General features: G+C 43.9%; 1 protein-coding gene across 2 annotated transcripts in view; it reads left to right on the forward strand.

The window, feature by feature from the left end:
- Ttc39b (tetratricopeptide repeat domain 39B) overlaps nucleotides 1–16,702 on the forward strand; it is a 93,233-nt gene extending 76,531 nt beyond the window's left edge. For both annotated transcript variants that reach the window (XM_032902353.1, XM_032902359.1), the window contains 7 exons: nucleotides 1,050–1,211; nucleotides 2,560–2,651; nucleotides 3,834–3,960; nucleotides 6,502–6,610; nucleotides 10,737–10,854; nucleotides 12,512–12,628; nucleotides 16,180–16,702. In XM_032902353.1, the coding sequence (XP_032758244.1) occupies nucleotides 1,050–1,211; nucleotides 2,560–2,651; nucleotides 3,834–3,960; nucleotides 6,502–6,610; nucleotides 10,737–10,854; nucleotides 12,512–12,628; nucleotides 16,180–16,270 (816 nt within the window). In that variant the 3' untranslated portion in view covers nucleotides 16,271–16,702. The remainder of the gene's footprint in view (nucleotides 1–1,049; nucleotides 1,212–2,559; nucleotides 2,652–3,833; nucleotides 3,961–6,501; nucleotides 6,611–10,736; nucleotides 10,855–12,511; nucleotides 12,629–16,179) is intronic.
- Nucleotides 16,703–25,575: the final 8,873 nt, after the last annotated feature.

The raw sequence follows: 25,575 nt of genomic DNA on the forward strand, positions 1-25,575 counted from the left end.
ATTTCCTTTTACGAGATGGATATTTTACACTTCTTAAAGTGGTCTGCGATTGGTGACCGACCACTAAATGTTTCTGTGCACAAACTTCCCAGTGTAGAGTTCTGGGTCAGACGATCCTTGCATCTTTGACATCTCCAGGCAAATTGCCTTTCTCAAGTCTTTCAGTGTAAACTTCTGTAAAGAAATGGTGAACGGACTGGGGAGATGCCGCAGTAGTTACGAGCATTTGCTGTTCTTGCAGAGGACTCAGGATCAGTTCTCAGCACCCCCGTCATGTGGCTCACACCTGCCTATAGGCAACTCTAGTTCCAAGGGATCTGTCGCCCCCTTCTGGCCCCTGTAGCCACCAGGCATGCATGAGGTCACATATGCACATGTGTACAGGCACTCACATGTATACATAAAAAAACGAATCTCTAAACATATTTCTAGTGCTCTTTGTCAACTTGGGACATCTCCTTTAATTTTTTGCCCATGTGATGAGTATAAAAAAAGAATTTTTTTACTTAGTTTTATTATTACCATTATTTGTTGTGCTGGTATAGGGCTTTTTGCATGCTGGGCAACTGCTTTACCACCAAACTACGTTCCTAGGCCAAACTTTTAAGTTTAGTTAACAGTTTATGAATTTGCTATGTGTTTATTATTCTTTCCTGACTGGCCTGGTTACATCTTTACCAATCTTTCTGAGAAGGGCTTAGTTAACTTTTGCTGATTATGGGATTTTGTTTAATGTGTGTTTTGTCCAGTGAAGATCCTTACGCTATTATAGTCTGTGCTTTATGAAAGAACTTGGCATTTCCGTCTCACTTGGACAGCGGCTTTCCTACTCCTGTGTTCTAAAGCACGAGGTCCCCGCACAGAGTGAAATGAAGCAACAGACTAACTGCATTGCCATACATTATGGAAGAGAGCTGAACAGCGTATTGAGTGGCTTAATGAGTGATGATTTTGCTCTTTTTGTACAAAGCGCTTTATGTATTTTCCCATTAGGTTATTGTCTCCTTGTCTAATATCTGGATGATCAGCTTTGTGCAATTGACTTATAGGCTCAAGAAACATTTCGAAAGTGCATTTCAGTTCAAGAAGAGTGGAAACAGTTTCACCATCTCTGTTACTGGGAATTAATGTGGATTTATATATACCAACAAAATTGGATGCAGGCATATTACTATTCAGACCTACTTTGCAAAGAGAGTAAATGGTCCAAGGTAAGCCCCTGCTTTTGTCACGTCCTCTGCTTGCTGCCTGACCACGGTGCTTTGTGATGGAAGACGGATACTTGTCTCGGTGTAGAGGCTGGAGGAGGAGGAGGTGGGTGTACCGACCACACTCTGGTAGGACATGGCTAGGGTGTAATTGCAAGTGCTGTCCTCAGCCGTCCAGGTTTTAAGACTCCTCCCCAAGGTGCTCTTCAACAAGGCATTTTACTGCCAGGATGAACTGCATGTTTGGTCACAGCCCTTAAGCATCAATACTGAAATCTTGGCGAGTTTTGTAAACTTTTAGTACCCCGGTGATCAAACTTTTGGTGATAGTTAAAGTTAATTCTGAGCCACTTTAGGGAAGTTGGGAGAAAGGGGTCATGGTTTACTGTTCCTTCTGCCTACTTTCCCACTGCGATGTCATGGTCTGCCATAGGAAAATGGTTACATTAACTGAAAAGTGTGGCTGTCCTCTGACACAGATCTTTTTTTAATAGTTACTGGTATATTTTAAGCAGTTCTGAAAATCGTGCAGTTGTGCACATATATTGGAGCGCCTGGTTTTTTCCTTTCCTTTGTTTCTGTTTTTGTTCTTTTAAGACAGAATTTCACCTTGTAGCCAAGGCTAGCCTGGCACTCACTATGAGTCACAGATTGGCCGTGAACTTATGGCAGTCCTCCTGCATCATTGTCTCAAGTGCCGGGATTGCATCACTTCAGTTGGTGCAGAGAGCTGAAGCCTGTACTTGCTTACTTCTTTCTTTCTAAGTAAAAATGTTCTTTTCATACAATGAACTTTATCATTTCTCCCTCCCCCAACTCCTCCTTACCCACCCAACTTTATGTTCTCTCCCCTTCTCTTTTTAAACAAACAAACCCATAAATCAAAAAAATGAAAATGAAAACACTCACAGGATCAATAAACTGAAAACCTTAGAACAAAACGACCCCCATAAACCAACCAACTAACCAGCCAACCAACCAACCAACAAACCAACCAACCAATCAGACCAAAGCCATGGAGTTCATTCTGTGTTGGCCAGCTTCTCCTAGGCATGAGGGTAGGCATGAGGGTAGGCATGGGGCCACGTCCTGCCTGGAGTGTGGTTGGGATGCCCAGTGACACTCCATTGCAGAAAACTGATTTTCGCATTCCTAGCGATATCAATTGCAAAGAGCTTCTTGTTAGGGGTGGGGCCCATATTCACCTCCCTCTCTTAGTGCTGGGACCCTGGACAAACAGTTAGCCTTGGTAACACCTGCACGGTTTCTAGGTTACTTCTGGTGTGCGAGGTTAGAATGTCACGTTCCTATGAGTGTTCTCTCACGAGCCCCTTGTCTTTTTCCCCTCAAGGCAACATATGTGTTCTTGAAAGCTGCCATTTTGAGCATGCTTCCAGAGGAAGAAGTGGCAGTGACTAAGGAGAATGTAGTGTCTCTGTTCAGGTGAGCATGATACTGTGTCTGTCACAGAGACCCTGGGGTGTTAAGACACATCTGAGTTTTCCCTTCATGCTCTACTTCCTTAGTTTGCAATTTCTCTACTCACTGCTATGGACACACTTAGAGTGATGCATTTAGCCGGGAGCCAGCATGGATTCTTTAGTATGATTTCAGATACATTTGCATGTCTGGGAATCATGGAAACATAGCACTACACTTATTTTCTAGAATTAGGGTTTAGTTTCCAGGGCTTTGCACCTGCTCTCTCATACAGCCATTGGAGTCTTTCAGTGATGTAACTGGATCTTTTCTTGAATTCTTTTCCTTGTTTATGCATTCATAGAATTATGCATAAGAAGACACCCCACAAACATGTAGTCTTTCTTCATCCATGTGTTTAGATTTTGTATGTATGTGTGTTGTATGTGCACATCATGTATAGGCGTGTGTGCACACATACCTGTCTGTACATGTGTAGGGGACAGAGGATGACGTCAGGTGTCCCACTCTACACTCTGCCCTATTCCCTCTAGACAGGGTGTCACTGAACATGGAGGCAGACTGTTGGCCTGCAAATCCTGGTGACCTTCCACTTTACTGGCATGAGTGTGAACCAACCTGGGTTCCGAGTGTTTGAACTCAGTTCTTCAGGCTTGTGAGCCAGCATGCTTACTTACTGAGCCATTTCCCCACCCAGCATTCCTTAGAACTTTGAAAATACTAAATCCTAACATGATAATTCACAAAGTCAGAGGTGTGGTTAGCTTTGTCAAGTTATACAGGTGGATGGCTCTCTTTGGAGGCATGTTATGTTATAGATCTGAGTAGCGGCTGCAGACAGTGACAGGAAATGTACTTTATACCCCTCCCTCTTGCTGGATAAATACTTTGAGCTCTTTTCTGCTTATTTATGGAAATCGACAATTTTACACCTAGATTAGCATGGGCAGTGTTTGACAGATGTAAGATACTAGCTAAGCTGAAGGAGTATGTCAGTGGCTCTCATGGAATTGTGCACCCACATTACTGAGTGTGCGTCACCATCCAGAGCGCCGTCCCTACCCTAGGACTCAGGTCTGGGTATCGCCCAAAAGTGTGCATTTGCTACTGGGCTATGCTGTAGTCTGAAAACCTCAGCTGTGACCGATATGTATGCTCACTGGCTTTTGTGTGGGATCTTCACAGACAGGTAGATGGCTTGAAGCAGAGAATCGCCGGGAAATCTCTCCCAACCGAGAAGTTCGCTGTGAGGAAGGCTCGGAGGTACTCTCCCTCCTCGGGTGTCCCAGGAAAACTCGTCTTGCCAGCCCTGGTATCTGCTTTTATTCACTGTTTGTACACTAGAGATAAAGTCACTGTCGAGAGCTTCGAGGAATGTATTTACTTACCTTTGGCTGTGAAGCTTATAGCTCAGTTAAGAACTATTATATATTTTTATATTTATGCATAAACTAATTTTAAAAAATCAGAAATTTTACCTGATGGGTTTTGACTACTTAGTATGTTCTAGACATTGTGATCAAGGCAATTCAAAAAAATCATTTTGAATAAAGTGGAATTGAATTACAAAACATCACAAATTCAATTTTACATTTTCTAATAGCTTTGTAAAAATAAAAAAGTAAAGGAAACCTTTAAAGCACACTTTTTCAAGGATATAGTTTGTTTAATCTGGGCACAGCAGCTTATACCTGTAATCCTAGCACTCAGGTAGCCAGGTCAGAGAATTGGTGCACATTTGAGGCCTGGGCTAGCCTTCTCCACCCCTAAAATATTGTGTCTAAGCCATGTAAACAAAACGATGCCATTTTGTTGTGGAATTGTAAACAACGGAAAAGTCATCTCCGAGCCACGCCCTTCCGCAGACAAGGGTCTCTCCCCCACCCTCATCTCCCAGGGGAGCCTCCTTTGGACTAGCCATGCTGTACTGCAGGGACCTTATCCTGCAGGGCTAGAGGCTGCTCAAGTCCTGCTTGAGCTCACCCTCCTAATTGCCTCACTGTTTTGGCCAAGCCCCTGTGAAAAACACAACTTGACTTGAATTTGTAAAATGAAGCCTTCTTTTCTGAGAAAAGCTGTTCAGTGCACACTGTCCTCTCGGTCCTCCTGTGTGGTTCTATGAACCTTTTTTATTTGGGGGGTTATTTAATCATCTCCTTTGAATGTTATGTGGCATTTTCCAGTTTTTACTGTCATAGATGTGCTACAGTGAACATCATTTACATGTACATGCAATTCTCTAGGAATGCTTGCAAAGAAATGGAATTCTTAGTTAAAGGTCTTGTGCTAATGTTGGGTATATAATGCTGTTTCAACCCCCCCCCCAAAAAAAAAACCCCTGTATCAATTCAAATGACTGATGATCTTCTAATTTGCATTCCTGCGCTGTGACTTTATGCATAGGCTCATTCAGTTTACCTTTTCTGCGTTGCCATTCATGTCCTGCAGTTTCCTTGGGTTATCCTTGTTTCATGCTGACTCTCAGAAGTTCTTGGTGTATTTTAAGAGGAAGGAGAATATAACCCCTGACCAGGGTCAGATAGGAGCTAACCTGCAGCTAGCCTAGACCCAGGTGTTTCCCACAGAACCCCAAGATTAGACTGATGGGGTGAGATAGAATTGCAGTGGACCTGCCATTGTGTCCCAAGCACAGACAGTAACAGGAAGGCTGTGCTAAACACAGAGATGCCTAAACCCCTCTCCCAGCTGATGCCTGTGTTGCTTAATTAGCTTTAGCTCCGTTCGCTTCTTCTATATCAAGTGCTCTGCACTGGGGAGGGTTCTCTGTGTCAAAGAACTTTCCAGACACTTTACCCGAGCCATTGCATTTCTTTGTCTACATTAGAACTCAGACACTGGAGTGCTTAAGACCCTATCATGCTTTGGATCACTGAAGGTTGGCGGGTGTGTAGTGACAAAGATTGACTAGAATTAGTCATATCTAGGGTTGTTGCCACAGCCCGTTTTTCATAAAAATCTCAAACCAAGCTTGCCTCTCTCTCTTTGATAAATACCAAGTCAATAAGAAACTTTAAATCATCATCAGTTTAAAAATAACATTATTGAATTGTGCTCCTAGTTTCTAGGACCATAAAACAAACTTGACACCGTCATTTCCTGCCTCATGGCCACGGCTGCTCTGCTAATATCTGTCACAACTTAAAATTCATGCTCATCCTAGACCCTTCAAAATATGAACTGCACTATCTGGACATTAGAAAAATATTTTGAAGCAAAAACACATTTGCTTTTGATCCAAAAAAATTCTCATGTGTTAGCCCATTAAATATAATCTGCAAGGAGGAGTCATTAGTTTACATTTCAGGAGCTGTCATTCAGCCATATGGCCTTTAAACAAGTGCGTTTTCTGCATATTGGATCGCATTACTGGGCCGACACATGTTTTTAATGATATAAAAGAACCTGAGCCCAGAAAAATAAATATTCCAATGATCATTTCTAGCGATATGCTTGGAAACACTTTATGTAAACAAGCGGCAGACATTTTAAAATATTTCCCTTTACTTAAAAGTAACAACAGAAATTTATGTTAAACAAAATTGTTCGTGGTGTCAGTTTAAAATACTGTTTTACTTCCATATCTGTATTCTACCCAAGGATTGTATGCTAGTAGATAATTAGTATGTGTTTGTTGAATGAATGAGTGATTTTCTAGTAAGAGTATAAGATATATGCTTACTTACCTTAGGGCATAGTAAGCAAAAGGCATATAGTAAAACCCGGAAAAATTATGTCACCAAATTCTAAATGGAGAAAGGTTAGAACAAGACCCTGACTGTCCTGTTGCAATACTTCATGTAGTTGCCAATGGTTTTGTATCCTTCTCCCATAGGAAATGATGTACGTCTGGAACGGCTTTTCAATAGTGGGCAAAAGAAAGGACCTTTCTGAAAACCTCTTGGTGACTGTGGAGAAGGCTGAGGAGGCCTTACAAAATCAAGGTAAGTGTGCAGGGCCTGTCTCCGCTTGTTTCCTCTCCTGCTTCTCCCTGGTGCACATTGATCTGTGGGCATCCCCAGAGCAAGACTGGAGCTTGTGCCTGTCATCGAGATAAAGGGAGAACAGCATCTGTTGTGACACCAGTGAGTCCCGGGAACGTAGTTCTAAACAACGGACATGAGCCACAAAAGACCGTGGTATAAGATGAGAGCCCGTTTTTATGGTATAGCCACATGGCCAGTGTTTAAAGAAGGACCAGTCAGCATCTTTGTTTTCAAGGAGCAGCTATAAACTATAACAGGATGCCTAGGCTGGGGATCTATGAGGAGTAAAAAGATGTTTTCCACAGATGCGGAGACTAGGGTACAGGTTCAAGGTGCTGCAGCTGAGGAGAACCTTCTTACTGCCTGTGGGGGCAGAGGGCGTGGCAGGAGAGACCGAGGCACACAGCACACAGCAGCATTCTCTTAAAGTTGCCACCTCTCAACACTGCCGCCATGACAGTTAAACCTCTGCTCACATGCGGTCAGTACTACCGCTGTGCTTTGAATGGCTCCGTCGCCTTAGACTTAGGTCCACGGGACATCCCACCCTCTCCTGGACTCCAGGACACCAGGGGTGCATGTGATCACACACACAGGCAAAACGCTCATGTGACTAAAGCAAGAGGGAATGGCAGCCAATCTAATGCATATAAGGTATTCTTTGCTATTTTATTTGAAATATTTTAAAAAGAAAAATGTTTTATTTTGTGTGGAAGTAAACACAACCACATCATTTTGAAATTGAAGTAAAATGGAAGTGTGTCAGCTTACCTTTAAAATAAGATTGAGGGCTGCAGAGATAGCTCAGTTTCAAGGGGTTAAGACTTTTTGCTATTCTTGCAGAGGACCCAGGTTCAATTCCCATCGCCCTTGTGCTCGTTTATAGTTGCCTGTTAGTCCAGTTTCAGCCCCAGGCCCTCGGGTGGTAGCACACATTACAAGCAGGCAGAGCACTCGTACACACAAAGTAAAAGCCACTGTGTTTTAAAATGGGAGTCCATGAGATAAGCTTCTCCAAAAAATTTAAAATTTTGACCAAATTCAGTAGTGCTCATTGTTGATCAGTGAATATGATTAATTTAATCATTTGCTTATTCAGACTCCCTTAGTGTTTCCATAGCTGACATAGACTTAGATGAGGGGGAGAAAGATAGCGTTTGCTGGTGTGGCTTTTCCACATGGCCACAAATTACAAACTGGAAAGTAAAGGAAAAACTTCTGCAGGGTTATGTGAACACAGTTGCATGGTGTCGCCCCAACTGCCAGAAAATTAGCCAGCATTCCCCCTCTGTCCCCTGCTTCCCCAAACTCTGTAGGATGGATCCCCAGCCTCCGTGGTGTTCTACTGTATCCTCCCAAGCCCTAAGAGTGGATCTTTTGTCAGTCACATTTGCAGATGAGCAGTGGATTTTCTCTGAACAGACTCTGCACCCTCAGGTTCTTTTTGGTCTCTATTGGGGAGAGAGAACTGAGGGAGTAATGAATGCCTGCACCATACTCTGGTACGTGGGTAGTGCTGCTGTTTCTGTTTCTAATGGCTTCTTCAGGTGAAAGGCCTGAGAAGGTTCTGGGTAAACGAGCTCGGACTCCAGCAGATACACCAGGCTTGCCACAGCTCTTTATTGATCACCAGTTCCTGCAGATTAAGTTTATAATGGTTTTTAGGACTATTGTTGTATGTGGGGACATTATTTTCTCCGACCCCAAGCTCCTGACTCTTAGTAATTAAGCTCCCATTCTCCAGAATGAGGGGTGGGGAATCTGTGATTGGAAAATTGAGTTATGTAATAGGCCTGAGGTTGTGGGGGCTTCCACCCCAGCCTATATTAGAGATCAGAATGTGGTCTGGTTTTGTGGCTCAAAAACAGGGTAGGAGGATACTAGTGACCTACGGCGGTGCCTGGACATAGTGAGTAAAGGTTGGCCATCCACACAAAGGGCACCCTAGACACAAGCGCGCGCTCTTGGAGGCATGCTTAGCGTCGGTCGGCATGTGGTATTAATTTCTGTACCGTTTTCTTTGGAAGTCTAAACAAATCCATCATGTAGCAGAAGTTGGCAGCAGACCCACTTTGTCTATCCTTGCAGTTAATTTGTGTGGCGACATTATATAGCAAACAGAATCCGTCACACGAAGGGATTGCAGTCTGGTGGCCTTTCACGTTTCAGTCAGCTTCCACGTCTCCTGCTTGGCGCATTGCAGCAGCGAGTGTCTAAGATGCTCAGCATAGATATTTTTGTAGTTTCCAAGCTTCCTTCTTTCTTGGGGTGCCCACATTGAGGGCACTCAGCAGCCACACTGCAGCACACAAGCGCGGGCCTCGTTGCCATGACTTAAATAACAACTTTTCAAACAGCATTATTTCTCTCTGAGTGTGGAGGTCAGAGGACATTTTGTGGCACTGTACTTGTCTTCCACCACGTGGGTCCTTGGGAGCAAACCCAGGCTTAGTGGCAGTCACCTTCACCTGCAGAGCCAGCCTTGCTGCAGGGATTTAAAAATAAAAAATTCCAATTGAAGATGGAAACTGTTGAAATCTTTCTCTTTCATGAGACTCCGACTCAAGACGGAGTGATCATGTGACAGACAGTGTGCTGTGGTCAAAGGAAACTGTGGCTTTGCTTCTGAGGTTTATGTCGGATGTGGAATATGAACCCCTCTGTCACATTGCTAACTTAAGATCCCCGCAGAGTGACTTCCCTGGTTTTTCAATGGTAGTTGTCTCTGCCACCTCAAAACCATCATTCATTGAGCAAGCAGATGTTGCCACAGCACAAACTGCCAAGAAACTGCTTCTCACAGTTGAATGGGATACGCAGCAGTGACTCTGAAATCCAGTATCCAGTTTGGACACTTCTCAGGCTCTGGGCTGATGGCCTGACTGACCTGCTTCTCAGCAGACATCTTTGAGAGCAGCATGGGTTGGGGATGGGAAGCTGTAGGGAAAGGTAGTTCTAAGTAGTGGGAGAGGTTAGAGGTGTTGGTGTCTGTGGGTTTTCTAGTGATGTGTCAGCACTTGATAGTTAGAAGTGAAGTGAGCCCCTTCTAGTTGGGTGAGGAGCACTGGAAACCTCCAGTAGGCGAGGGCTTTGTGAATGGAAACACTGGCGTGTGTCACTGGTGAGGCCTGAGGCTTAACCCCAAAGCATGAGACTTTCAATCTGGGGACTTTGGGTGTCTAGTCAGTTCCTTTACCACCCCTCCACACTGTTGTCACAGCCTGAAATGTGTAAATTAGCAGTCTGTCTTGGAATGGCTTCTTCACATGTCATTTGCAAAAGAAAAAAGCAGGAAAGCCTTCACGCATGGAACACGTGGGCATGACTACCTTTGTCACATAGCCACGGCACCATGCGATGCGGCTCACTCTCCTTAATACCTTCAAACTGAGCTCTAGACGGCGGGGCAGGCAGGGAAAGGAAATACTTGGCGTTCTCTAGGAGCATGGAAGTTGGTGGGGTTTGGGTGCCTTTCCTGTATTTGGGAACCATTTCATGGCATAATTTCCCCCTAAAAGAACATAACCTGGGAGAACTGATAGGTTGTAAACATAATGATCTGGAAGAGGGGTTTCTGCTTCCTGCATTTTGAACGGGTGGGAGGCCATCTGCTTCTCCATATGGAAGCACTATCCTCTCCTGCGCGGGCGGGCGCCAGCAGAGTTAGAAGCCAAAACAACAGGGGGAGACAGCCTGGTTCCTCCTCCTTTACCTCTGAGAGAATTAATGAAGCTCATGCTTTATTTAGAGTTCAGGTTTCCTGTCGTAGCTAAGGCCACAAAATTCAGAGTGACCACCTGAAACATCTGCCTTGAACTGCAGTAATAACGCTGGGAGGCGAGTGGGTTCAGCGTTCTTCTCGGCAAGTGTTTGCATTGTGTAGTGAGTTAGTGGACATGCTTCCCGTGGTCCCCCTAAAACCCCACGTCAGTTAGTTTTCCTCTTGATTAGGATCTTTCGAAAGTATTTCCGGGCTGGAGGCGCAGGGCAGCCCAGAGTGTCTGCCTAGAGGAGGCCCTAGCCCCGTCCTAGATGCCACATAACACTGGGCTGTTAACCCTTGGTTCATGCTTCTTGTTTTAAGACTTTACTGACTACTCCGTGGACGACGAATGCTTGGTGAAGTTACTGAAAGGATGCTGCCTCAAAAACTTACAGCGGCCCTTGCAAGCCGAGCTGTGTTTCAACCATGTTTTGGAAAGGTAAGAGCTAGCCCGAGTACAGGGATGACCAAGCCTTTGTCCTCGTGAACAAAGCTTTTTGCGTGGAATATGGCTTTACACATTGCCACTCAGTGTTTAAAGATGACAGCCAAATGCAAACTTATAGTCAGGCTGACAGTCGCTAAGCGCCGTCAGCGACTGCTGGGCAACTCTCAAACTCACTTGGTCTCTATCACTTCTGTGTGTGGCGGGGAGTGGTGGTGGGGTAGAGTGTGTGGTGTGTGGGGGTTTGCGAATGTATGTATGGGTGGTGTGTGTGTGGTGTGTGTGTGTGGTGTGTGCACGTGTATGTGTGTGTGTGGTGTGTGTATGGTGTGGGGGTGTGCATGTGTGTGGGGGTTTGGGGATGTATGGGTGGTATGTGTGTATGGTGTGGGGGCGTGGTATGTGCACGTGTTGTACATGTGTGTATCGCATTCATTTATTCTGCACGTATTCTGGGACACTGGATGACAGAGACAGCATAACCTAGAGGTTGAGTATTGACAGGGAAATACCACTCCTTGTTTTTTTCTCAAAGTGCATGTCTTCTGTGTATGGTGATATTATATATATATATCTCAATGACAGTACTGTCCTGATATTTCTCATAGAGTTGGAGCAAGGGTGAATGCCTGTCAATAAACCGGTAGCCACTGTGTTCTCTAAAGGTTGTAACTACTCACTTTGTACAGTGTGGGCCCAGTAGCAGGGGTCTCTACTACTTTTCATAAAGAATCTGGAAGCTGCATCTAATGTCAGATCTCCTGATTTTTAAACATTGACTCAATATTTTTTTCTAATCTGCCCGTTCTCCAAAGGACGGATCCCATTTCCAGGTTGATGCTCCAGCCACCTCCTTTCTATGGGTCTAGGCTTCATCTCCTGCATGGCCATGGAGACACAAAGTCTCAGGTCTCTGTAGTCCCCACGTTTCCTTCTGCACAACTGTCTCGCTCTTAATTCTCTTTGGCATCTAAGACTAGTTTTGGTTATAGCCTGGTAAACTGAAATTAACCTGACACAAATCTATACTATATAGCAAACAGAGTAGCCATTTAGAATGGAAACGCTGGGGTATCATACTGCATTTTATACTTTTGATAAGGAGTATATTTTTAATGTATGTATCCAAAAGTGAAAAATCCATCATAGTTAGAACCACAGAGCAGTCGCTCTAGATTTAAAACACTGTTTGTTACTCAACTGTTTCCCTGAGCTGCTAGTTGTTATAATGATGCTGAAATAAGACTGCTAGCCACCTCGTCACTGACGTTTTGAAGAATTCTAAGGCTTAAGTATGAAGGAAATTGATACTTAGTTAAACACAAAACCAGCGCAACTTCCTTATTCCTAAATTTAGAATCAGGCGCTAAGCAAGATGGTCTTGTCGACTCTGAGTTCATCTTGTTGAAGGTCGGTGGGTATTGATCCGCCTGAAAGGCTGTGCTGTACCAGTGCTGGCCATACCCCAAGGACCAGAAGATTATGTAAGAAAGCACACTTCATCCCATGGGTTGTTAAGCATAGCATCTGTGAGGCAGCAGCCTTCCTCCGATGATAGTCTCGATGTTGTCTGGGAAATGAACGATGCGTGCTTCAGGTGATACCTTTTATGTTCTGTTAAGACTTAGTTGATTTTCCTTTGCTCTCTTAGTGAGAAGCTATTGAAGTATGACCACTACCTGGTGCCATTCACTCTGTTTGAGTTGGCATTTTTGTATAAAAGTCAAGGGGAAATCGACAAGGCCATTAAGGTCCTCGAAACTGCAAGGTGAGTGAGTGCTGAAGGTAACTTGTCCTGTTGACTTGAAGTGGGAGACATCAATGCCATTGCAACAGCAGCAGTGACTTTGTATCCCTTAAAGCCAGTGGGCTACTGCAGGTTCGGTGTGGCTGCTTTTGCTAATTTAGACTTGTTTTTACATGTGGGCCTTTCTTTGCTGGTGTTGTGCTGTTTCCTGCCTTAGTCCATTGCTCTGTGGCTACTTGGAGATGTGATTGTATGTGTAGCTAACTGACCAGCTTCAGCTTATTCTCTTCTGTAGCAGGAGTCAGTACACTTTTCTGCAAATGACCAAGCAGTGGGTATTCTGGCCTTAGAGTGGGTATTGGCTTTAGAGTAATAAGGTGTCCACTGACAGCACTCCAGCTATTGTATGTACCTGTAATGTGGAAGGTAAGTGAAGAACGGGTATGTTCGGAGCTGGTCTTTGGGTCATAGTTTTCTGACCAACAAATATTGTCATATAAGTCATATCTGCCATTTCCTAAACAACAACTGATCATGTGATGCTCTTTCCCTGCATTCATTTTTTTCTTCTATGGCAAGACTGTCTTTTGTCATTTCTGCTAGATAGTGACTCAGACTTGTGGTCATGGCTCACTTTCAGCAGGACAAAACCCTGTTTGGAACAACTGGGGCAGTGGAGAAAGAATGCCATACAAACTCTAGGTCAGTTGAGTATAGTGACTCACACACAAGTGTAAGCCCTACTATGATCCCAGCAGTGGGAACATTGCCACAAGTGTGAGGCCAGCCTGGGCTACAAAGTAAGACCTTGAGTCAAAAACAGACAGACAGTGAGATCATGTGTTAAAAACAAACAAAACAAAAAAGCAAAGCAAAAATTCTGGGTCATAAGTAGCTCAGTAGTCACTGGGTGTTTCTTCCTGCTCGCTGAGTGCCTGTTATATGCCAGGTCAGGGAAGGCCCTGGCGAGGCTGCTGTGAGCTCATCAGGGAATGCGCTGCAGTGTTAGATGGAAGGAGAGATCAGAGGATTGAGTGTGTTCTGCCGAAGTGTACTGTGTTGATCTGGGGTTCCTGGACGTTGAGTTGAGAATCTTTGAAGGGGGAGTTAGGGTAGTTTTGGAAAGGTGGGTCACCAGGTCATCCTGCACAAGATGTGGCCTCGAGCTCTGGGTTGTGCAGCGTGGTTAGGAGGTGGACAGTGGTGCTGTCTACTAGCTAGGGGACACTCGGAGACAGACTCTGGGGGAAGAGAGACCTCTCTTAGGGCTGCAGTACTTGAAGGTGACTGCTAGGTGTCTACGAGGAGAAGCTAAGCTGTCCATGAGATGTGCAGCTGTGCTTAGGGCCACATGGGCATGAGCCAAGTCCTCAGCACAGTGTGGTCGTCAAAGTCATTGTTCCTGAGGTTGTCATGGGAAGCTGTAGAGCTTGAGATGGAGGTTTTGTACAGGGCCTGGAACATTCCAGTCTCAAGATTAAGCTGTAAGATTAGATACTTACTATCTTAATATCTTAATATGATTAAGTGGTGCTAAGAAGATGGTAAGTTGTTTAACTTCCTGCAGATGTCAAGGTTTCCTTAAAGTTGTTTCAAAACAGAGAGTCAAGAACTTGCCCATAAATCTGAAGACCTGAGTTCTATTTCTAGAACCTACATAAAGGTAGAAGGAGAGTTGTCCTCTGACCCCAGGCTCTGTAGCATGCCTACCCCAGCAACATGCACACGCCCAATAACAACAACAATGAAATCAACATGGATCTCTAGATTCATACAACTGGTTACCAGCTAAGAGTTTCCAATATGGGAAGGCAAGCACTGGGAGATCGTGAGAATGTGTGCCAGCGAGTGCAGCTGCCACACAGCATGAGAACGGACTGTAGAGGTCACGTGTGTGACCTTGACACGGAGAGCAGCATGAGAACGGACTGTAGAGGTCATGTCTGTGACCTTGACACGGAGAGGAGAGACTCCGCTGATGCTAGAGATGTTAGCTGTGAACAGACTGGCAAGAGGAGGAAGATGCCTTAGGGACATGGTGCCGCAGAGTACTTCTTACAAGAGAAATGGACAATTGAGGAAGAAGCCACTTCCGCAGGCGTTGTGTTGGGCATGAACAACTGCTGTTTCAGCCGTGATGTCTGTACACCCTCAGATGAAGCTATTATGGGGGCGGCACAGCGGACACTGCTGCTTCAGACATTTACTGTTGGAACACAGTCAGGGCTGCTCCGTGCAGATGGAGCAGCAGAAAGACAGCTCCCTACCATCAAAAGCTCGCACTGCCACCACTAGCCCAGGCAGTACTGGTAGGACAGACGTAAACATGGCTCAGTTCAGCACAGGCTTTCAAAATGGCCAGGGTCTGGCCAGACACTGAGAAAATATTCAGTTATTCTTTGATAAATCTTAGTAACAGGTTTATTTTAATCTGTGAATATCAGAATATATTACACTCATCAAAGTTACCAAGAAAGTGTAAAAAATGTCAGGGGAGTGGGGAATAGAAAGAAACACTGCTTCAGAGGAGGCCTAGGCTGCCTGTCTGCCAAAGCAGTGTATAAACCAGGGGACCTAAATGAAAGCTGTCCTATCTATCTACCAGTTCCTAACAATTTTAGTGAGGAGAAGTCAACATGAGTGATTTAAGTCCATGTCTTAGTCAGGGTTTCTGTTGCTGCGAAGTGACTTAAAAAGGAAAACATTTAATTGGGGATGGCTGATTGTTTCAGAAGTTTATGGCAGGAAGCATGGTGGCACCAGGCGTGATGCTGGAGAAGTAGCTTGAGAATTCTACATCCTGAACCACAAGGCAGCAGGAAGAGAGATACTGGGCTCAAAGCCTGCCCCCAGTGACACACTTCCTCCAACAGGCCACGCCTCCTAAGGGTGGCTCTCCCTGTGGACCCATAGGGGCCATTTTCATTCAAACTACCACAGCCAGATTTCTCAAGTAATCTTTGGGTTTTGTGCCCCCCTGCTTTTCTTTTTATGGATTTGGGGATTGACCCCAGAGTCTCTGTGTGCCAGGCAAGTTCTCTATCACTGTGTTCCACTCCTTGCCTTCTTGGCCTCTTCTGACATTGGTCTAATTGAGTCATTAGTGACAGAATCACTGAGAACTTACATGAGAACTGGAATAAATGGTTGTGGGGTCTTTGTTGGGGTAACTTCGTGTGGGTTTCAAGATAGTTTTATTCCTTTGAATAATGGATTGTTCATGATCATTGTGTTATATGAACCTGCCTTAACGTTTTCCTCTTTAAATATGGATGTTGAGCTGTGTAGCAGTACTTAATAAAATGTGCCATTCCCTCATGACCCTGTGCTGTAGTTGTGGTCTGGCAATTAGAATGTTCTACTTAAAGTGTGACCTCTTGAATTGTCACTGGGGAAGCTTCTGGAAACCAAGAATGCAGACTCACTGTTCACTTTGCCCCACAGAAAGAGTCTGCTCTTTACTCCGCTCCATGTTAAAGTTAGAAAGTAGCAGGAGATCAGAGGGAGGCAGAGAAGGCAGGGCCCCTGCTAGACAGAATAAATGCTGACTCTTCAATTTTATCATTCATCAGAAACAACTACAAAGATTACTCCTTGGAGTCCAGACTACACTTCAGAATTCAAGCAGCTCTTCATCTCTGGAAGAAGCCATCCTCGGATTGATCCGGAAGACGCAGGATGGAATCTTGCCCCCCAGTTAACGTTGACTCTTGCTGTGGAGATCAGCTCGTGTCAAATAAGAAACAGAAAAGCTGTTGCCAGGCCCTTCCTGCCACCAGAGTGACTTACTGTTGGTCTACATACGCTCCCCTATGGAAGGACATTCAGTACTATATAGAAATTCTTATACTCTGCCTTTGAAAAGGACTTCACGCTAGATTTCAATTGAGGGGTCAAGTCTTTTAAAAGACTGGCAGGTACAATAAAGCCTAGTTAGATTATTTATTTTTTTAATGTAAAAATGAATATTGTTCAAGTAGCAAATGGCTTTATCAGCTGAGCCATTTTTAGATTGGCTTGTCCTTTAAACCTCAGATATTTTACTGCTGTTTAAATCTCAGAGAGTAAATAAATATCACATCTCTAATAATACAACAGTGGGTTTCTGAAGATTCTGGAAGGGGAGTGGAGGGCCTGAGGTGGGTGCAGTGTTCCTAGGCAGAGGGACTTGTATCTCTACATGATGTTACAGTCCTAAGTTTCAGGGTTTCCAGTCCTCTCGTTGGTTGAAGGTGGTGGCATTTTTCAGAAACTATCCTGTGTTTGAATGTACTCATATCAGATCCAATAATAGCATTCAATCATCTAGACACACTTCTTATGAATCTAAGGGAAGAAAAAGCTGTCCTTTAGAACTCCCTACCCTTAGCGCTGAAGCCTGAAATACAGACTTGCATTACGGTTTCTTGTAGGAAGGGAATTCTTGTTGCTTTAAATGATACAGAAACGATCAGTGACTTTTACAGTTATGATGCTGCTGACCCAGTGCTGATGGTGCCTTTGAAATACTTGGGCTGCATTTGGTTCTCTGAGTAGGAAACAGAATCAGAGGGTGAACAGATGCCTTTCTGGAGTCCCAACCTCTGTGAATTACTATTTGTGAATTAGAGCTTCCTCATTCTATGTTGTTGGCTTTAAAGTTCTCTTTGAAATTTCATAACTGAATATGTGTATTAGATGTTTTCAGCAATGTTTAGCATTTAATCCCAACTCTTCCCATTAGAATATATTTTTTCCATCTGTCTCTGTCTCCCAATCAACGGCCGATCAGTAGTAGGTGTTACAGCTGAGGGCCGGATTCCAGCCAGTGACCCAGTTACTTTGTCCGTGAGTCTGAGCTTTTGTCTCATTTCTGTTATTTCAAAGGCCAGTGACCTGGCTAGACAGTAGATGGTTTCATCTTTTCTAGACAGAGCCCCAGCATCGTAGTTCGGAGTCCCGCTCTGTTAGCCAATAGCAACATAAGCAAGTAACTTACCCTTTCTAGGACTTGGCTTTTCCAGTGGGAATGGCAAGGTAGCACTCACTGCCTAGGGCCTCAGGTCATGGTCCATTTGGTAGCTTTCTGTCCGTCAGGGAAGCGGTACACATAGGAGTGAGTTTGAGCCTTGTGCATGGATTACCTCTAGGATCAGCTGAGTCTTTGCTCTCTGCTCTACAATGCAATGGATGTGACATTCAAAACCTTTCAGTTTATTAATTTATGCATCTGGCACTGACAGAGGCCAGATTGTGGAGTCGTTCCCACGCTTCTTCTGTACTGCAGTTCCCGCGCTCAGCAGGCCCTGGTGTCGGGTTACTTAGGTACCATTTCTTGATCAACCTTCATTAATACACTTTGAATCAGAGGACCATCCCTCCAGATAACATGGAAGCAACTATCATTATATCTCATTAATATGAATGACACAACTGGCTACAGATATAAGGAGAAATAAATTGTCATGAGCTATAGAAATATGTTTAATAATTATATTTCTTTGAAGAACGTTTACAAATTCTTTAGAAGAGCTTTGGTAACCTTTTTTAAACGTAATATATTCATACTATTAAAGAATATGGTGGGGTGTGGTGGCACACGCTGTTAATTCTAGCACATGGGGGCTGGAGCGGGCAGATCTCCAGGTTTGATGCCAGCCTGGTCTATCTTCAAAACACAAACCAACCAAACAAAAATACCTATATTTTATGAGAAATTATCAAAGCTCATGGTCTGTAAATCCCCATTTCTGATGTAAAATGAAGTAATTAAGCTAAAAATGACTGTTTCAGGGACTGGAGAATGGCCCAGAAGTTAAGGACACCTTCTGCCTTTCCAGAGGGCCAGAGTTTGTTTCCCAGCACCTGTGTCAGGCAGTTCTCAACTGTGTGTAACTTCAGAAGGTCTGACACTCATCCTGGCCTCTGTAGACACCCAACATACATCCACAGGACACAGACATCACATAAGCAGACAAGAAATCTTTTTTTTTAAACGATTACTTTTACATTATCAAACAAATTTACTTGTACTATTATATTTTCTTTTGTGGTTTTCTTTTGTTTATTACTGCTCATATCCTCTCTGTCAGCAGTGTAGACCAACTATCTATCCAGTGGCTTTATAAATACTGCAACAGAATTAATACCACAGACCTTTACCTATTTTCTGTCATGTTCAAGATACTGTAGTGGCATGGATTTCTTAGGATGTTTGTAAGAATTGTCCTTTAAATCTACTGTGACTTAGGATGCTTTGTGAAGAGCAAGTGCCTGAGAGACAATGCTATCTACTCATCCTTTTGAAGGCATAGGAGTAGGCTGCGTTTCCAGTCTGTTTGATTGCAGTTTCTGTAGCTGCCGGCAAAGGCAGTGTTCTGTAAATATAAGGATTGTGTTTCAGACCCTTGGGAAGGAGAGCCTGATTCCTGCTGGACAGGAATGGAAGGATAACTATACCAATTCCCGGGTATATTTGACCACATGTTCTCCTTTTATGTAGGAGACGTTCCCAAGTACAGGTCAGTGGCTTTCCATTGTTCTGAGGCCAGGAGGAGACAAGTAGGTAGGAAGGAGCTAAGGGAGATAAATTTCAGACTCCTGGGTGTGAAGGACAATCTGTAGCCATTAGTGCAATCCAAGAGTCCAGCCAGCTCCTTGGGGAAGGAGTGAAAGCAGTTCTGAGTGGCTGTCATTCCTTCCTGGTCTGAGTGTCTGTCTGGACTAATTGAATTGGAGGTCAGCTCATTCTACAGTTCTTTGATCAGGGTCTAAAATCTGAGGTGTGGAAAGATAAAAAGCAGGTGCCTTCTCTTCAAATAGAAGAACACGTTCCTTGTCAGGCATTGTACTGTGATGGGCACTCACAGCATCTGCTGGTAATGCTGGCCATGGGTCTGGCTCCTCTGTCCCGTGCCATGCATTGTGGGTAGATCTTTGTCAGTAGAGCCCTGTTCCCTGGACAGTAAAATAGTTAAAAAAAGGGTTTATGATCAAGTAGAAAAATTAATTCTGGAATTATTCTGGTTAATTCTCTCAACATTTTGTTTTTCCTATTTCTTGTTTTTTTAACCACCAGTTTGCCATCCTTGTATTCCTCAATCGCCAATTCTGGTACATTTAGTTGGAATTAGTTAATGAAGTAATTTGAAGTCCTGAGCGTTTGTGATTTATCAGGTCTGGAATGGATCTTAAAAAATGATGCCATCCTTGTCAGCCTTTGAGCATGTCAGGTCTTCTGTTCTCTGTCTGCTGCAGTAGCCATTGTCAGCGGTGGCTACTCCACTCTTGCAGCGGCCATGGTCGGAAAACCTTCTTCCCTGCAGCAGTTCTTCAAGGCTCCCGGGTTCCTGCCCCTGGCATCCTGGCGTTTACCTGCTGCCCGCTGTGAGTGCCCATTCCTGCTTCAAATATCTTCCAGTAGTTTACCTTTTCTGTCCTGTCCTTGGCAGATGACACTGGTCTGACTCACCGCATGCCTGTGTGAGCTCCTTGTGTGCCATCGCAAAGTCCTTATCCGTAAGCTCACCAGGTTAGCCCATTTCAGAATCTCTCCTGCATGTCACAGCTATTGGGGTTGTGGAAATAGTCGTAGATTTCATGAGTAAGACGATTTCTGAAAGATTTAGTGAACCCTTGGTGATACTTTTACATTATCAAAATGCTAGCATTGACCCTCTCAGCTACCGCAGTGTACTATTTAAAGATTGTTAGGCACAATTTATCCACTTAGGGAATAACATGAAAGGTGACTTAACTAAATTTAAATATTTTCTGCCTTCCCGTTGCCTGTTGTGAGTATCTCGAGTGTGTGTGCCTAAGTGATATCCATAAATACAAGTTTTAATCTCTGTGAGCAGCTCTCGATTAGATGCAGTGGTAGATCTAATGGATCAATAGACTGGTCTATAGGTAAGTAATAGAAAATAACCCATATCTGTTAATCCTTCGTGACCTGGGAGCGATCTTTCTCACAGCCCAACTGTCTACATTTTCCTTTATGTATTAGATGGCTAGAGCCCTGCCTCCCTAGTTAGTATTCACTGTTATCTCTTGTTATTTTAGAATAGTGAACTTGAAATGTAGTGTAAAGGGCACATCAGACTTTATCACCATGGAAGGTAGGCCTCACGTTGAGGGTTTTTCTCTGGTCTGGACAGCCTTTCGTGTGGGGGACAGTCCATCCCACTCCATTTATAAAACCTCGTTGCTGCAGGAAGATGTGCAGGAAGAGCTATTCTGTGTGTTGAGGTGGCCGAGCAGGTTCTCAGCCTGAGCCGTGCAGAAGGATATGTGGGTTTAGCCTCAGAGGCCGCTCAGCCCCACCCCTTCTGACTGCGCTGTACACAGTGACAGGTTGAGCACAGTATGGCTGCAACAGGACTTTGCGTGCAAAGATCAAAGCAGCTGCCTCACTGTGTTAAATAATAAGAATGTGTGCACATGCCTGCAGGTTGAATTTCATTTTGTTTTGTTTTTGTGGTGCTAGAAATGGACCACCGAGGGCTGGTGTAGGCCTTGTAAGTGCCCTACAACAGCCACATCCTCGGCCCAGGTTGAATATTGAATAGGAAAAGTCAAGGTATGATAATATCAAACTTACTGACAGTAAACGCACAGTGCACCTTGTATGTTAGCCCATGCTTCTTAGAAGTGTATAATTTAAAGGATAAACTTAGGGGACATTGGGTGCATTTAATTTTATTGCACATTAACTTTTTTATTTAAAAAAATTTTTTAAGGACTTTGAACTAAAAGTCTCCATAGTCTGTGTACAAAAGAAAATTAAAAGGAATTGTTTTCAGTGGAACATAACTGAAAAAATGAGAGTATCTGAATAACCGAAGATATTAAGGAATATCACTTACATTTATTTAGGAAGGGATTGCATTGTTCTCGTTTGAATATACTCAGTTTAGGTGTGGCCCATCCTGCTCGAGGGATTATATATCTTACTTCAGTCTTATCTTAGCGGGGCAGGATACCCAGGCAGGTCACAATTTTGGAGATAGTAGATGAGCATAAATAATTTTCACAAATTCCCGTTTTTCCTGAAGTAATTTTTTTCCACAATAGACAGTTAAATGTTTCCGGTACAGCTTTCCCCTTGCCCACTCTTACACCAATGTTTCTGGCACAGGAGCTAAGGAAGCACTGGACTCACAGCCCAAGTGATTTATTTTTAAGGGAGTAACTTGCACGAAGAGAGAGATTATGGTAAACATTTTAAATCTCAGGCTTTTGGTTCTGTTGGGTCCAGATTACCCCAGACTTACAGAGAGACTGCGTATCACTGACCTGTGCTGTACTGGGAACACTAAGTGTGGCTGACAGTGTGTCGTGCTCGGTCCCTGTCTCGTGGGAGTCCCAGGGCAAGTGTTCACTGCTCCTTTTGTTGACTGTTGGCATCTGAACGCCTGAATGAACGTCAGCTGTCTCTTTATAGATTACTACTTTAAAATATTTATTTCAGATGTTCATTGGATGCTCAATTTTTTGATGCAAGTTGTTTACAAAGGCAAATATATATATATTTAATAATCGAGATATGTTACTTTATCGCACAACTTATTTCCCAAAGCAAATTTACCTTGTTTGTCTTTTGAGAAGGAAAAAATTTTTTTCTTTTGCCTCAAAATACAAATCGTAATCCTGTCTTCTCTTCTGTTGTGACTCTTGTGATGATACTTGCTTTTCCCCTGGTTTTGGATTAAGCAAAAGTAAGGCATTTGTGAACCAACTTGGAGTTGCCAGTTGAATCGTCAGAGCTCCCATCTGTCCTCAGGATTCAGGGCCGTGCTGGTCAAACATGGCAGTGTCTCCCTGCCTCAGTTTCCTCGCCTCATTGCACTTGAGTGGTCTCTGACAGTTTGTTCTCTGCAGTTTTACAGAGGAAAACCATCTTGGAAAACAGAGAGGCTAGAACTCTTTGTAAAACGAACGTGTTCCGAACATCCGTCTGCTGATAAGTGGATTAGGGTCAGGTCCTAGAGAGGGAAAGAGACCAGCTAGAAAGCTTTTCATCAGTCAAGAAGGAAAGTGAAAAGTGCAAACGTAATATGTTTGATGTAAAAGCTGTGTTCCCTGTGACTTTTCATGTGCTGATTTATGTTAAAGTAATCACCTGTGATATGTCAGTGAGTGCAGATAAAGATTTAATTTTCAACATGAAGACAACAGTTCCTGTCTCTATTTTTACGATTTAGACAGTTTTGAAAACAGATGTCATTTACAAATTGTATTTTTAAGTGGAAATAAATCAATTTAAAGTCTGTTTTCTTTTTCCTACCTTTGTCCCTTACAGAAAGCCCTGTGTTATTAGATATATATTTAAGTTGCCAGATTATTTTCGGAATTCTCTATTTTCATATTGCTGTAACCAGTTTACCTCCAATGTGCAATTGAATTGTTATTTAAATAAATGACACGAGATGGGATTACCACCTTCTACTTGGTCTACATGTGAAAGCTGGACACAGCATCCATCTGGATGGCCCTTCATTGTCATGATGTAGGCTTGACTTTTGGTTTCTTGGCGCGACTCCCTCTTTTTCTCCCAACCATGTAGATGGGTATGAAGGTCCCCTTTGAAAGCCATGTTCTTGGGCAAGCCCTGGGCATGAAGTGAGAAGAGGGATGGATCATTTGCCATGAGGGAGGGTTGTCAGCTCTTTTATCTTTGTATTTCTCTTTAGTAGCCCAGAGGATTAAACTAGCTGCTGGCACATCCAGTTGAAGCACTCGCGTAGCAAAGTAGACACAGTGCTGGTCTTTGAAGAGCAGTCGGGCGACACTCAGCCCTTCTAGTCAGCTCGAAAATTTAGCTTGCAGTGTTGCATGGATTCTGGCAGAACAGGGGACTCCAGACTGAGGAAGAAAGCCATTCGACTTCTTACAGGCTGCCAGCAACAGTTTGCTCCCCTCCCAGTGCCCTCCGTCCAGTGGGTGACACGGGCCAGTGGGTGCTGAATCCCTAGAGGATTTTTGTCATAGCCAAGTAAACCCAAACCTGGACGCTTTATAGTGGATGTGAAGCAAACCTCCCTGTCCTCGTGAGAGAGACATTATCTTTGTCACACTGGGTGGGAAATAAATCAGAATTGTACTCAGAAGGGAGAAGACATTTTACTTTTATTTTGAAAGTTGACCCAGATCTGAGCCCTTTTATTAAAGGACCGTCTGGAGCAAAACTAGTCAGTGCCTTTTTCTTGGAGGAATAGAGAAAAGCCGGAATAAAAAAAACCCTGTGGAAGATTCTTACACAGTGATGGGTGGAAGACACTGGTACAATGGAGCCATTTTAAGAACTTTCATTCTGCAGTAAGGAGCCGTTTGTTTTCAGCAAGAACGTGGAATGAGCTGGTAGTGGTTAGGAAAGGTTGTCCTGGGTACCCGGTTCGAATTAGGCATACGGACAAGGGCAGATCTGGAAGACTGGGGCCTATGGCTAAAATCTAGCCAAGAAGTAATGAGCACCACCTCCTCAACCCCGAGAAAAAGTAATGACCACCTGGGCCTACCAGAGTGTGGCATCTGGAGTTTGGGCTAAAAACTGGAAAAAAATGGGGTGATGTCAGCCAAGATGCAAGGTGTAGACTTCCAGAGAAGATTCTAAGTAACAGCACAGCTCTCACCTCAAAGGGAAGAGAGAGAGTTTATTCTGGAGCCAAGTACCAGTGGCCACGGCCAAGAACACAGATTTTTTTTACCCCAAATTCCATGTGTCAACGAGGTAGCAATTTTATGAGCTTCTTATGGTAACAGGACAAAGAAAGTCAGTCATAAATCATAAATCAAGACACTTTTCAAATACATTGGTGGATATTCAAGGTAGGTGGGTTATAGAAAGATGGCGGGGACTCTGCCATGCGCTGTGGATGCCATCTGACAACACACTTGGCTCTTTGATTGCTGGAAAACTAGGAGGGTTTTTGTTGTTTGCTTTGTCTTTTGCTGGTTTAAATCATTCCAAGGGTTGGTTTTTTTTTGTTTTTTGTTTTTTTTTTTAATCTGTTAGGATGTTAGGTCCGGCACAGAAATTGGCAAGGAAGGAGCTAAAGATGAACCAAGATGAATTGTAATCAGGCTCTGGACTTCAAACCTTCCAGCCTCTCCATGACAGTGCAGTTCTAATCAGCTGGCTGGCACACCCCAGGAGCACTTGCTCACACATCAAGATTCAGTTTGGTTGCAAAAATTGAAGACCGTTTATTTAGCTGTCGTGAGATTGTGAATAAATGTGTATAGATGACCCTAGAATTAGGGACCTCGATGGCATGGCATTAAAAGCCAGGTGACTATCCGCGCTCAGGCTTCTTACGAAGACGCTTCCGACGGCAGCTGTCACAGGCTCAGGAGTAGAAGTTCCTCACAAGTTCCTAAGAACTGGAGGCAAGCTAGCAGGGAGTGAGAGATGGCCCAGTTAGCTGGGGTGAAGAAGGTGAAGAGGCCAAGACACAAGATAGAGAAGGGATGTTAATTGGGCTTCCAAGAACAGTTTATAAAAATCAAATACAGCCTTAAAACACAGGAGTTAAATACCCAGAAGCAGGAGAGCTTTGGATAGCATCCCTTGGGACTGCTGTTTTCTTAAGGGACGCCCTGTTGTTGGCTGGTCTTATGTCAACTTGACACCATCTAGAGTTATCTGAAAGGAGGGAACCTCAATTGAGAAAATGCCTCCATGAATCTGGCTGTTAGGGCTGGAGAGACGGCTCAGTGGTTAAGAGCACTGACTGCACTTCCAGAGGTCCTGAGTTCAAATCCCAGCAACCACATGGTGGCTCACAACCATCTGTAATCAGATCTGATGCCCTCTTCTGGTGTGTCTGAAGACAGCTACAGTATAGTTATATATAAATAAATAAGATATCTACTGTAAGACATTTTCTTAATTAGTTATTGATGGGTGGTGACATTTCTGGGCTAGTGGTCCTGGGTTCTATAAGGAAGCAGCCTGAGCAAGCCACACTGAGCAAGGCAGTAAGCAG

Source organism: Rattus rattus, chromosome 1 (genome assembly GCF_011064425.1).
Source record: "Rattus rattus isolate New Zealand chromosome 1, Rrattus_CSIRO_v1, whole genome shotgun sequence".
Lineage (NCBI taxonomy): Eukaryota > Metazoa > Chordata > Mammalia > Rodentia > Muridae > Rattus > Rattus rattus.